This window comes from Vigna radiata, chromosome 6, assembly GCF_000741045.1.
Source record: "Vigna radiata var. radiata cultivar VC1973A chromosome 6, Vradiata_ver6, whole genome shotgun sequence".
In the NCBI taxonomy this organism is placed as follows: Eukaryota; Viridiplantae; Streptophyta; class Magnoliopsida; order Fabales; family Fabaceae; genus Vigna; species Vigna radiata.
The window spans coordinates 7,043,110-7,057,398 of record NC_028356.1 but is presented as its reverse complement, the minus strand read 5'-3'; the positions used below and the strand labels follow the sequence as shown (position 1 = coordinate 7,057,398).

At 34.4% G+C, this 14,289-nt stretch overlaps 1 protein-coding gene, 1 long non-coding RNA gene and 1 pseudogene across 2 annotated transcripts; 2 read left to right on the top strand and 1 right to left on the bottom strand.

The window, feature by feature from the left end:
* Window positions 1-2,418: 2,418 nt before the first annotated feature.
* On the top strand, window positions 2,419-4,914 carry LOC106763954 (GDSL esterase/lipase At5g37690). Its single transcript, XM_014648139.2, has 6 exons — window positions 2,419-2,892; window positions 3,060-3,187; window positions 3,288-3,414; window positions 3,591-3,703; window positions 3,854-4,103; window positions 4,233-4,914. The coding sequence occupies exons 1-6, from the start codon at window positions 2,661-2,663 to the stop codon at window positions 4,448-4,450; spliced, it is 1,068 nt and encodes a 355-aa protein (XP_014503625.1). The 5' UTR covers window positions 2,419-2,660; the 3' UTR covers window positions 4,451-4,914.
* Window positions 3,732-8,020, bottom strand: LOC111241838. The gene is made up of 3 exons (XR_002668148.1): window positions 7,811-8,020; window positions 7,589-7,660; window positions 3,732-3,976 (listed from the first exon to the last, which is right to left on the bottom strand). It is a non-coding gene; the product is annotated as an uncharacterized LOC111241838 (long non-coding RNA).
* Window positions 8,021-10,400: 2,380 nt separating this feature from the next.
* Window positions 10,401-14,289, top strand: part of LOC106763335 — a 4,418-nt pseudogene continuing 529 nt past the window's right edge.

Below are 14,289 nucleotides of genomic sequence, written 5' to 3'. Positions count from 1 at the left end.
ACGTCTTGGGCTGTGGCCGACGGCATGTTGTCATTGGCGGCGCTGTGGAAGGTGACGGTGGCCGGTTGAGTGGAGGTGTCTCTCGTTGCTGTGTCCAGAAGAGAAGGGGACCTGGATCTGTTGGAGGCTGATTGCACAAATGGGGAACTCAATGAGACCCCTAATGTTTCTGATCTAGGGTTAAATGGCCTTGGGCCTGATTATTGGGCTCATTCTTTCTGCTTGCCACTTGCAACTCCAATTTGCACACCTCTTTCCCTATCTGCATACAAAAGGAAATTTTGGGCCTGGCTTTGGACTACAGTCTCTCCGCCTGCCACCACGCCCAACGCTATTCACACCCCAATCCGTTTCTGCAAATAAAAAAAAAAGGGTTTGGGCCTGGCCATTGGGCTGCGGTTTCTCTGCCTGTCACCATGCAACTCTATTTGCACCACCCTTCCCTTTTTGCAAACAAGAAGAGAAGCCTTGGGCCTGGTCAGCGAAACATATATCCAGTGACACCCCAAATGACACTGCTGCACCCCTACCTTTGGTCATGGGCCAATAAGTTTCATGTTGCACCCCTGGTTTTGTCTTCTACACTCCCTTTTTCTTATTGGGCCTATTGGACTATTTTTTTATTTGTCTTTGCTTTTATTTCTTTAGCTTTAGAATTTGTTTTATTATTGCTTGTTTGAAAAACAAAAAATATAAAACTCATAAAAAATAATATCAAAAATATTTTAAAGGTTTAAGCACGTGTGTGATCGCACGCATCGTCTCGTGCTAAGACCTTTCCTTCTCTTTTATAAAAATCAAATAAAAATATTTTGAAAAGATTTAAGCACACGTGCGACCGCTCGCGTAGGCCTTGTGCTGAAAATCTTTTCCTTATCTTTTACAAAAATTAAAATTAAAATCAAATAAAAATATTTTGAAAATATTTAAGGACACGTGCGACCGCTCGCGTAGGCCTTGTGCTGAAAATCTTTTCCTTCTCCTTAATAAAAATAAAATCAAAAAATATTATTTTAAGGGTTCTAGCACATGTGTGATCGCACGCATCGTCCTTGTGTTAGAAAACCCTTTCCTCTCTAAATAATCAATCAAAAATATTTTGAAAAGGTTCAAGCACACGTGCGACCGCTCAAGTAGGCCTTGTGCCAAAAAACCTTTTCTCTTTTTATACAAAAATACCAAAAAAATATAAAATCTTCAAAAACTAAAAATATCTTCAAACAATCAACTTTTCATCCAGAACTACGTAACCCTGATTTCTCAGTCCAAGTAGGAGCAAGGTCAATTCTTGTCGGGCACAAAAAAAAACACAAAAATATTTTGTTTTCTTTAGTTTTATTTTTTCAGGGGAAATTAAACATTTTGCAAACCATATCGAATTCGCGTATTTAATTAAAGGTACTGCCTTAGGGCAGGCGTTGTGGGGGTGCTAACACCTTCCCCACACGTAACCGACTCCCGAACCAGAATCTGTTTTTTTTTTTTTTTTTTTTCCGTAGACCGCCTTATCCCTTTTTGTATGGTTTTTTCCATAGTTTTCCAGAATAAACTATGGTGGCGACTCCAAACTCTTTTTTTTTTCAAAATGGTTTCCTTTTTTTGAATAATCGTCCCGTCGCAATTTTCCGGTTGCAACAGATGGCGACTCCACTGGACGGGACGACTCATAAAATTGAAAAAGAAAACAAATATTTAAGTAACCAAATTAAAATAATATTAAAACAGATGTTTCAATCTAGTCTGCCTTTATTGAATAAAATTCTATTTTGTGCATGGTAAATAGAATTTCATTTTTACCAAAATAGTTTTTACGAATGAATCTTGCATGATAAACTAAAAACATAAATTAATAAACTTTCATTTCTCAACTTTGCTTATGAAAATGGCTAGGGACTTACCCAAAAATGAAATAGATGCATATATTTACTATCTGTTCTACAACAATTTTTTATATTCCTCTGTAAAATATATTTGTTCCATTTTAATCTTTCTTTCTCTCTTTCTTTTTATGACATTTTCTCAAAAAAATAAATAAATACAAACTCCTCCTTAATGTCAATGAAGCACAGGCATGATACTAGTGCTAAAAGACAGATACAATGATTTGCTTGTGTTTCTAATATTAATGTAGACTTCGTTTTGAAATATCCAAAGTCGTAGAAAATTGACATTAACTAAGCATAAAATCACCTTAGTTAAACGAAGCAGAACAAGAGGTCAAGCCTAATTTTAAGCAAACTTTCGTTACATTAAACAGAAAATGCATATATAGTTGGTAAACAATATTGAATATAATTCTCACTAGCTTCTTCACATATTTCTAAATTTTCTTTGACAAAAGAGGATTTACTTGTCCTTCAATTAACCTTCAGCAAGTAAAAGAGTTGAGTAAGACAACAAACAGAAAATGCAACACGAACGTGTGCACGTGCGCCATTTATAGTGAATCAGTAAAAGCTAACATTTCTAACTCTAATGTTCTTTGTTGGCCAACTCCTGTTAAAGAGAATCCAACCATTCACAGTATGGTTTGGAAAATAAGCAACTAACACGCATGCTTGAAGAATTGACACAACAGTGCAGAACTTGAATGCAATTCTGCTATAAAAACCATGACTCAATTCTATATGTTGCAGAAGTAGAAGGTTGAAAAAACAAATATGCCAATGTCAAGGCTGGTTTTTGCTGCTTGTATCTTCTCTATGGCAGCAATTGCTCTAGCAGCTGCTCCTGTAACATACATATTTGGTGACTCCTTGACAGATGTTGGGAACAATAATTTTCTGCAATATTCTTTAGCCAAATCTAATTATCCTTGGTATGGAATTGACTATAGTGGTGGTCAAGCTACTGGAAGATTCTGCAATGGGAGGACTATTGGTGATTTCATATGTATTTTCTGCAACTCAACTTTTTCCTGTTTTTGTTTTCATGTTGTCTATCAGTAAAAATGTGACACACTAGTTTGAAGATAGTCAATGTAAAAATCATCAAATCATTCACACTAACTTGTAATAAAATGATAATGTTTTGATGGTCTTGTTTATGGCTTTTTGCAGCTGCAAAACTTGGTATTCCATCACCTCCAGCTTATCTGTCGGTGACTCAAAATGTTGATACCTTACTCAAAGGAGTAAACTATGCATCAGGTGGGGCAGGAATTTTGAATGATACAGGACTTTACTTTGTAAGCATACCATCTTCAAGGCTTCAGAATCCTATTTACAGATTATAATTTGAGTGGCTTCTTCTCATCTAACTTATTCTCTATCTTTCGACTATTATAGATTCAGAGGTTATCTTTGGATGATCAAATCAACAATTTCAAGAAAACAAAAGAAGTAATCACAGCAAACATAAGAGAGGTGGCTGCCAACAAGCACTTCAATGAGGCCACATACTTCATTGGGATTGGTAACACCACATACGCAAAAATAGTCTATGTTGCACTTCTATTATAAATAAAGAACAATATGTGAATTTCAATAATAAAATTTTAACTCTGATTAGAAACTGCTTCTATAGGGGAATCTGAACTTTGCTTTGAATGTTAAATCCTTTGATTTCCCATGTCCTGCAATCTTTGTCAGGCAGCAATGATTACGTCAACAATTTCTTGCAACCCTTCTTGCCAGATGGCCAACAATACACTCATGAAGAGTTCATCGAGCTCTTAATCTCAACCTTAGATCAACAACTTCAGGTAAAAATCAACCAGTATGCATGTTAAATTAACTTTAATACAATATCTGAACAAACTACTATGTTCTAGTGAGAAATACTTCCTCAAATCAGTATCATCCGTACATCTATCTATATTTCAATCAACTACTAAAGAAACTGATTATACCAGAATCTTTATCAACTGGGAGCGCGAAAAATAGTTTTCCATGGCTTAGGTCCACTCGGTTGTATTCCATCACAAAGGGTCAAATCCAAACGTGGCCAATGTCTAAAGCGAGTCAATGAATGGATCCTGCAATTCAACTCAAATGTACAGAAGCTGATCAACAGACTTAATCTTCGTCTTCCAAATGCAAAGTTCATTTTCGCAGATACTTACCCGTTAGTTCTTGACTTGATCAATAATCCCTCTACTTACGGTACTAATTTGACATCTCTTCTATTTAATATCATAAAAAAACATGGCTATGGTATAACCAAAAAATGAAATCATGTGGCATTTTTTTCTGGCTGTACATAACAAATGTTTTTAATTAACTATTTAGCAGGTTTTAAGGTTTCAAACACGTCATGTTGCAACGTAGACACGAGTATTGGAGGTTTGTGCTTGCCAAACTCAAAGGTCTGCAGAAACCGCCATGAGTTTGTATTTTGGGATGCCTTCCATCCTTCAGATGCAGCCAATGCTGTTCTTGCAGAAAAGTTTTTCTCCCTTCTCTTCACATCAGTTAAGTCTACAGCACCAACTCCTTCTCCAACACCCTAAATTTTCTCCAATCCATTGAACTGTAGCACCATATAAATATACTTACGTTGTAACACTATAAGACCGATATGAGGTTCGCTGTAGCAATACAGCTTACTATTTCAACATACAGAAGAATTCTAACGCAAAATACAGAGAAACAATATGTAATACTTTCTATCTGGACTTCATTTGTATCCTTACATTCAAATTGGTAAATCTAGTTTAAAATTTCAAAATCATGTGAAATTATTTGGTTACTTCTAAAATTTAAAACTTAATATTCAGGAATGATATTTTATTATCTAGAAAATAAATAAATAAATAACTATTTTTATATATTTTTTAAACTTAAAGGACAAAGTTCTTCAATTAAAGATTTTGAAGACCAAAATCAAATTGGATAAATGGTAAACAATAGCCACCATGAAACAAATCAACAACTGAAAATTACGAATCAAAAACTAAATTGAATGACATACAGAGTAGGTGTAGTGGTTGATTGCTCTCAGTTGAAAGGCCAGTTTTTTCCACATGAGAAAACTTGAGACAGGTAAAGAACCCTCCAATTTAAGCTGAGTCCCTTGAAGTGCTTGGAAAAGCCCTCTCCCGATCTCTAACAGAAAAGGTAACCAAATACCTCTTGTGTTAGAAGTCGAAGTCACCAGGCCAAACCAAGCACAATAAGATCACATCAAATCTCAAAAGGAAATGACCCCTAAAACCCCATCCAGCATTCTTCGGTGTGGTTAAAGCAAAAAAATCATCATCGAGCAATCACATACATATATATACACCCAGATAAAAAAAAACATAAAATAATTAAAGTCAAACAAAGATGCAAATTTGACCACGAATCCGCCAATTTTACGAAATAATAATTAAAACCCATAAGCCGAAAAGAATATAAGAACTAAAAAGAAAAAGCTTCGCCGGCGAATGATTTCTTAATTTTAGAAAATGAAAACCGAGACCCAGAAAATAGAAGAGCGAAATCTGTACAAAAGATTAGACATTGTGAATCCTACGAGAAATAGCAAAAATCCATTAAAATTGGGACTATGCCAGTCCATAGAGGAATCTTTTAATTTCGCATCTGTTCGTATCATCTGTCCCACTGCAAGAGAAACAGACAATCATAGTAGATGCAGCTTACTAACAGAAACAAATGTTGATTGAAGAGAGAAAATTTGGAGAAGAGCTACTTAGGGCTATGAAAAATTATGAGAAAGGATAATACAGAGAAAGTGAGCGGAGAAAAGGAGGGGTCTTGATGTTGATTATATATCCCTTATTGAACTAGGGTTTGGATAAAATTACCAATTTGCCAGTGTAACGGTAAAGCCATGACTAAAGCCAAACATGGAAGAGTGGGCGGATAGATTTAAGTATTTTTTTTAAGCAAAAATAACAATTCTCAATAAAAATAGGAATTAAATGGGAAGTTTACGTGAAATTTCATTTTTTAAACTATTTACCAATGTTGTTGTGAAAACGGAACACTAGTTTAACTATCATCATGGTTGATCTTCGATTTATTTATTAGAAAATTGAAAAAAATTTAAATCCTCTTCCAGTCACATGCATTAAATGGATTGATTCATTCAATTAAGTTTTTTTTTTCAATTCTTAAAAAATAAAAAAATTAATTCAAATTTAAATCAATTTTAATATAAAATAATGTTAAATTTCAAAGACAATTCAAAATAAAAAATATATTATACAATTTAAATATAATCAAAAATCATCTTAAACTCCAAATATAATAAAAAACAAGCACAAAAAGCAAAATCAAGTGTATTGATAAGCTAACTCCGTTCACCACGGATTCAATCCGATGTGTTGAGTTCTTAGTGGATTGGACTCAAAATTGATCTGTATCAAAAGGGTGTTGCTTCCTCCACCTTCCCAAGTGCTCCTCCACCTTCCCATTATTTTCATTTATTTCAAAAATACTTTACATATCTCCACTATTTTCTTTTATTTCAAAAATACCCTACACCTCCTCACTATCCTCAACAATATTTTCCCTTCTCTCTTTACATTAATGAAGATTTGAATTTGTGATATTTTACAAAATATAAGATTAAGAGGAAACTTCAATATTAGTACTTCCACCATTTCCATTTTATAAAATTAAAAATTAGATGCAAATACAAAATAATAAACATAATAATATTAATAGTAAATAATGATATATTATTATTATTATATACTAACTTTATAATGACGAAAGAACTAAATAAATTCTAAATCTTTAACAAATAATTTTTTTTCTTCATATTTTAAGTATTTAATAATATTTTTATATTATTTATCTAATAAATTAAATATTTTATTCAAGTTATTTGAGTCAAACATGTTGGTAAGTTAAAAAATAATATAATGTTAAAAATTATAGATATTGTACAATATGATCTTTGGGACGAGTGGTTACGAAGAATAACCGATCGGGGTCATAATTGGGCCAACTCTTATTATTGGGCTCGTAGTCCATCAATCTAAAAGGTATTTGATTAAAAATACTGAGAATCAAATAATATCTAATTAAAGATATAAATGAAGCTGTTTATGGATAACCAGTAAGTTAGTTTATATTTTATTCTGTTTATATTCTGTTAGTATTATATCACTTCAAGGCCTATAAAAAGAGAACCAAGGACACTAAACAAGGTACGCTTGCATTAATCACTCTTCCCACTTTCATTATTGTCACACAACAATTCTCCTATCAATTTCTCACTCTGAGCATTACCTTGCTAAGAGCGGAGTACAGAGAAAACAGCGATCCAGTGGCAGAAAAGAAAGCAGCAGAATCCAAGTCAGTGTCTCAACATCACTACTTCATAGCAACACCAGAAATTAAAAACTATCTAACAAGAATCATTATCCTTACCGGAAGTTTCATCATCAAGATAAGTATTTTTGAAATATATTATTCAAGATTTATTCTGTTTTATCCAAAACCATCATTAATTTGTTGTTGCATAATTGAAACATGATATTCAAAATTAACTTTTTCGAAATCAAGGTCCAGAAACACCTAATATACATGTATTAGTATGTGTGCGCCATCATAAAATTATTTTGCTATCAATGTATATATATATTTTTATTTTTATAAAATAAATTCATACAAAAATAATTAGCTCCCCTTACCTGGTTTTCACAGCACAGCTAGGTGAAAGATTTTCTAACATTTTCCTTCACAGGACAAGAACTCAACAGTACCTATAAGTCACCATAGTGGTGTTGAGTACAACTCTTAGAGTTAGAAAAAATGGAAATCATAAGGGAAAAGGCCACTAGCTACATGCAACCAAAAAAAGTTGCATGCCCTAAACTCAAGAACAATGACAGAAAAAGGGGAAATCTACTTACTAGGTGGATTGAAGAAATGTTCGGTTCAAATCAAAGCCCTATACGCCAAGAGCAATTTGGCAGCACCCAATCAAGAAACAAACGGTTCAGTTAGCTGAAATTGCAGAGAGAAGGCAGAGGATTTTAGGGCAGAGAGTTTTAGAGAGAGGGTGACTTCTCTGAAAATGAATCAGAATAAGGAGAAACTTCTCCCTCTCGTAAGGCTAAACTGACCTTTTATGGGCCGTGACAGCCTTACTTAAGGCCCAATTAGTCTTAAAATTATAACACTAGTACAAAAATCATATTTTATGACGTACAAAAACGAGTTATGACGTACATAGTTTTGTACATTATAATATGTAGTACATAGTTTTGTACGAGTTATGACGTACATAGTACAAAAATCATATTTTATGATGTACAAGAAATAAATCTATTATAACGTCGTAAAATATGTAGACCTATTATAACATACAAAACTATGTACGCCATAGTTTATTTTTTTACGTCATAAAATATGATTTTTGTACTAGTGAATATAGTTTTGTGAAAATTTTACTTTTTTTTAGATTTATAGTCTATAATTTAAAAATTATGTAACCTTTTACATCATATTATTACAAGGAAAAAATATATTGACAAAAGTTATGAATGTCTTAAAAAAATAAAAGAAATATAAGAAAAAAAGACTAATCGACGTACAAGAAATAAATCTATTATAACGTCATAAAATATGTAAACCTATTATAACGTACAAAACTATGTACCTCATAACTCATTTTTGTACGTCATAATATATTTTCTTCCCTGTTCTCTTCCCAACTCATCATGTCTTGGTTTAAATCATTTTTCTCAAAAGTCTCAACTTCGGTTAAAATTTCTTCCGCCATGAAAGTAGGTGGAATCTTCATAGCCTATTCTAAAAGTTTTTTTTATCATAGAACCGGATTATAATGCCATTGTCTTTAATTGGTTCACTAAAGAAACCTTCTACCTTAAGCCAGGGTATCATTTTCTGCTACCGTTCATTTAGATAGCTAGGCTCGTTGAGGTTAGAGCAACAGTTAATTTGTTACGTTTTACCCTTGTGACTAAAGATTTGAAGCTTGTAGAGATAGAACTACATGCAGTGGCTCGATCACACTCTGATATTCTGGTAAACCCACTTAAACACACAGCTATAGATTATTCCGATAAACTGTTGCCCGCACTAAACAGGAGTATGTTTCAGATCGCGAAAAGTTTCACTCTCTCTGAAATTCTCGCTGATAAAAAAAAGTTTTATGATGACATCGGTAGTCATACTCGCAAGGAAGCTGAGAAGTTAGGCATTTACCTTGATAGGATAGAATTGATTTCACTTCAATATCCTTCTATGTAAACCTATTATGACGTACAAAAACGAGTTATGACGTACATAGTTTTGTACGTCATAAAATATGATTTTTGTACTAGTGATTACACACAATATACTTCATTACATTTGGTTAGGTATCTTTCTTATCTCAATATCTATGTCTTTTATAAGAGGACGAGGCCGAGGGGGGTGGAGGAGGAGGCAGGAATGTTGGAGGGGAAGGATGGAGGAGGATATTGATCCAGGAGCCACCACACGTGGTCAAAGAGCCATCGCAGCTTCATTTGGTGGACGACAAAGTGGATTTGGTGGAGGATGAGGCAACGGTCCACTTGGTCGAAAATTCAAAACTGACAAATTACTCTAGGCTTCTATGACTTCCTCTAAAGCCTCTTCGGTATCACCAAGTTGACAGCATTGAAAAGAGCGTTGACAACAACTTAAAGGACCTCAACATGCAAAGGACCTTAAAGAGCGTTGACAGCATTTTGCCTAAGTGATTTTCTATGAAATTCTCTTCTATCCTCGTCCAGAAAAGTAATTACAAGATAATTAAAGGACCTTAACATGCAAAGTACATGGATAATTAAAACCCAATATTTTCCTTATTTTAATGTCTTTTACTTCTTAATTTCAAAATAACTTTTGTTGGAAAAATAACAAAAATAGGAAATAATAAGTGGACACTACTACAAAAATCATATTTTATGACGTACAAAAACGAGTTATGACGTACATAGTTTTGTACATTATAATATGTAGTACATAGTTTTGTACATAGTATAAAAATCATATTTTATGACATACAAGTCATAGTTCGTTTTTGTACGTCATAAAATATGATTTTTGTAGTGGTGTGTTACTTTGAGCACTTTAATGAATGAATATGTTTTAGTTAATAAGATACAAAGTGCTCAACACATGTTCAATGTTATGACGCAAAGTGGAGAAACTCCAAATTCTCGCAGCTATAGTATCATGATTAATGGATTTTGTAAGAGTAAAAGAATAGATGAGGCGATGAATCTCTTCCAGGAAATGCACAAGAGGAACAAGGTTCCTGATACAGTGACCTAGAATACTCTTATATATGGTTTATGCAAATCCGGGAGAACAACTCAAGCTTGCAATCTTCTTGATGAGATGGAGGATAGAAATCAACCACCAAATGTAATCACTTACACTGTCTTGATACAAACTTTTTGCAAAAGTTTTCATATGGAGAAGGCATTTGAATTATTCAACACAATGATGGAAAAGGGAATTCGGCCTGATATGTACGCTTGGAATGTACTTTTGGATGGAATGCGCAGAGTGGGAAGACTTGAGCAAGCACAAGAGACTTTCCAAGATCTTCTAATTAAAGGCTATCCTTTAGACGTACGTAGTTATACTATTTTGATCAATGGTCTTTGTACAAGGGGTCTACTTGATGAGGCATTGACCTTATGGGACAAAATGGAAGAGAATGGTTGCTTGCCTAATGCCATAACTTTCGAAATAATGATTAACACTCTTTTTAGAATGAATAAAGATGATAAGGCAGAGACATTTTTTTCTGAGATGATAAGTAGAGGCTTGGAATAAAAGGTGAAATCTCATTTTTGTATTTAGTTACATTTATGTTTTGCTACATAATGTTATTGAGTGGTTTGCATGTGTTGTGTCTGTTTGATAGGAGAAGTGTGACCTTCCTGCAATACTGAGCTGGAAGGAGGGCTTTACTTCTGATTCTCCAGGCGGTAGAAATCCAATTGTATTCATTGAAGATACCACTAGAAAACCCCATAATGGCTGCAGATTACCAAAGAAATGACGTATTTAGGTGTTTGGTATTGAGGTGGTTGGAGAAACTTTATTTTACTTGGATGAAGAATTACTTAAGGTGTTGTTCTGGGCACATGATGATACTTATCTTGGGCACATTATCTTGAAGATTAAATAATCAGAACTTTCTGTAATAGTATTTACTACTGATGGTTGATTTCTGTCACTGTCGACCACCCTTTTTTAAATTGAATGAATATGAAAGTCAGCGATTACTAATGTTCTGGCGTTTAAAAATTACTTTATTCTATACGAGGGATCATGACTCTGTAGCATGGTTGTAGATTTGTACTACATTCCTTATGTAGTGTTAGAAGTACATGACAACCACAATGAATGGGTGAGAAATAAGGTATCATAGAATGTGGTTGAAGTGATTTTTATTGTGATTGCTAAAACAATTATCATAAAAGATTAATGTGTGGTGCTATCTTAAAGCTATCCTCTGTACTACATTATTTACGTAGTGTTAGAAGTCTGTGACCACTATAATGGCTAAGAAATACGGTGTCATGGAATATGGTTGTAGTAATACTTACGAGAGGAGCTTATGACTTACTATGGTATATTGTGACAGAATGACTGTCAAACCAAAGGTCAGCTACATTTTTAAATGATATTCTCTATGCTTCATTATTTATGTAGCTGTAGAATGTACAGCAAGGAGTGCTGATTGATTCTTTATATGGATGCAGTATTGCTGAAGACAAGGTTATTTTTCCAGCAGTAGATGGAAAATTTTCTTTTCCGTAAAGAGTATGCTGAAGAAGAAAGCCAATTTAAGGACTTCCGTTCTTTAATTGAAAGTATTCAAAGCGAAGGAGCGACATCTAGTTCAGAAACTGAATTTTATTCAACATTGTGTTCACATGCTGATCATATACTGGAAACAATACAGAGGCATTTCCATAATGAAGAAGTTCGGGTGATTATTCATTTGTCTTGAAATAATTTTTCTAAAGAGCTCCTGAGGTGAGATGTGTATGTGTTAGGAAATGCATTGTTAAATGTTGATATTACAATAGGATGATTAATAAATTGGTTTGGGGGGAGGGAATTTTTGTCCTATGTGCAGAAGTTACACCATTGCTTATCAAAGGTTGATAACTATGAGCATTTATGACACAGGAAGGGGAGTTCTGTACTTCTTAATCCAAAGTTGGCATATATAGCAAGAATTTCCCAAAATAATAGCCTTTTCAAGCTACTTGTTAATGTATTTTTTCAATGTACCTAATTCCTCATTTCTGTAGGTTCTTCCTCTTGCACGTAAGCACTTTAGCTTCAAAAGGCAACGTGAACTTCTCTATCAAAGCTTATGCATGATGCCATTAAAGTTGATTGAGCGTGTCCTTCCATGGTTGACTAGTTCATTAACTGAAGATGAAGCACAAATGTTTTTGAAAAACATGCAATTGGCAGGTTATCTGTCTATTTTTATTTTACTTCTTGCTGAAAGAAAGTATATTTTTAAGAAATTTAGTTGTCTTCTATATTTGACGATATTTCAATTTTATTCAAGCTCCAACAATAGATTCTGCTTTAGTCACACTGTTTTGTGGTTGGGCTTGCAAGGCTCGTAAAGATGGTCTGTGTTTGTCTTCTAGTGTGTCAGGCTGCTGTCCAGCCCAGATAATTACTGATATTGAAGAAAATACTGTTCAATCTTCGTGTCCTGCTTCTGCATTGTCTGGTAGAGATAGCTCATTATTAGCTGAATCAGATGGGACCCAACAAAGATCAGTCGAGCAAAACCTACTGGAGGTGCATAATGAAGATGTCTCCGAAGTTTCAGAAAGTGAAAGTATGCAGAAACGATGTTGCAGTTCGCGGTCTTGTTGTGTGCCAGCATTAGGAGTCAGCGGGAACAATTTGGGGCTGGGTTCACTCACTACAACCTAGTCCTTACGTTTTTTGTCTTTCACTACTTTTGCTCCGTCCATTAATTCTAGTCTTTTCATATGGGAAACTGACAACAGCTCATGTGATGTTGGCTCTACAGAAAGACCAATAGATACCATATTTAAATTTCATAAAGCCATACGNAAAGACTTGGAGTATTTGGACATTGAATCTGGAAAGCTTTGTGATGGTGATGAAANAATCATTCGGCAATNTAGTGGAAGATTCCGGCTTTTGTGGGGTTTATATAGAGCTCATAGTAATGCAGAAGATGATATAGTATTTCCTGCACTTGAATCCAAAGAAGCACTTCATAATGTGAGCCATTCCTACACACTGGATCATAAGCAGGAGGAAAAGTTATTTGAAGATATTTCCCGTGTTCTTTCTGAACTTTCTGTCCTTCATGAAGTCTTGCAGAGGACCCATATCTCAGNAGATTTAAGTGAAAATAGTTTTGGAATTCCTGATGCCAAGGATAGGGATAATGTGAAAAAGTACAATGAGCTTGCAACTAAGCTTCAAGGGATGTGCAAATCTATTAGAGTAACCCTAGATCAACATATTTTTAGAGAAGAGCTTGAGCTTTGGCCACTGTTCGGTAAACATNTCACTGTGGAAGAACAAGACAAGATAGTTGGCCGGATAATTGGAACTACAGGTGCTGAGGTTCTCCAATCAATGTTACCATGGGTAACTTCTGCACTTACAGAGGATGAACAGAGCAAAATGATGGACACATGGAAACAGGCAACCAAAAACACCATGTTCAATGAATGGCTAAATGAATGCTTGAAAGAAAGTCCTGTTTCTACAACACAGGCAGAAGCTTCAGAGCGTAGCACTTCTCAAAGAGGTGTTTATTCTGAGTTTGGTTTATGTATAGTAGAAATTGCAGAATGAATATTCTAAAGTATAACATGTTGTGGTTTTGTACTAGGTGGTGATTACCAAGAAATGACCAGATGTTCAAGCCAGGTTGGAAAGACATTTTTAGGATGAATCAGAATGAACTTGAGTCAGAAATCCGGAAGGTCTATCATGACTCAACTCTTGATCCCAGGAGAAAGGCGTATCTTGTGCAGAATCTAATGACTAGGTTTGTTCCAATTATTCGAAGTCCCTTGTTTTATATTGTTATAACATAATAANTTTCATGTTCATTTCATAGNAATTTACATATTGTCTTCAAGTTTTTACTGATTAGCTATTTATTTACTGTAGTCGCTGGATAGCTGCGCAACAAAAGTTACCCAAGGTTCCATCTGGGGAATCGTCCAGTAAACAAATAGAAGGATGCTCACCATCTTTTCGGGACCCAGAGAAACATATATTTGGTTGTGAGCACTATAAGCGAAATTGCAAGCTTCGAGCTGCTTGTTGCGGCAAGTTATTTACTTGCAGATTTTGT

What these genes read in the sequence shown, in the direction of transcription:
- LOC106763954 (XM_014648139.2), top strand. Translation starts at nt 2,661, where the DNA reads ATGCCAATGTCAAGGCTGGTTTTTGCTGCTTGTATCTTCTCTATGGCA. An exon ending in CACATACTTCATTGGGATTG is followed by an intron (nt 3,415 to 3,590) that starts GTAACACCACAT and finishes AATCTTTGTCAG; the next exon opens with GCAGCAATGATTACGTCAAC. An exon ending in CCTTAGATCAACAACTTCAG is followed by an intron (nt 3,704 to 3,853) that starts GTAAAAATCAAC and finishes TGATTATACCAG; the next exon opens with AATCTTTATCAACTGGGAGC.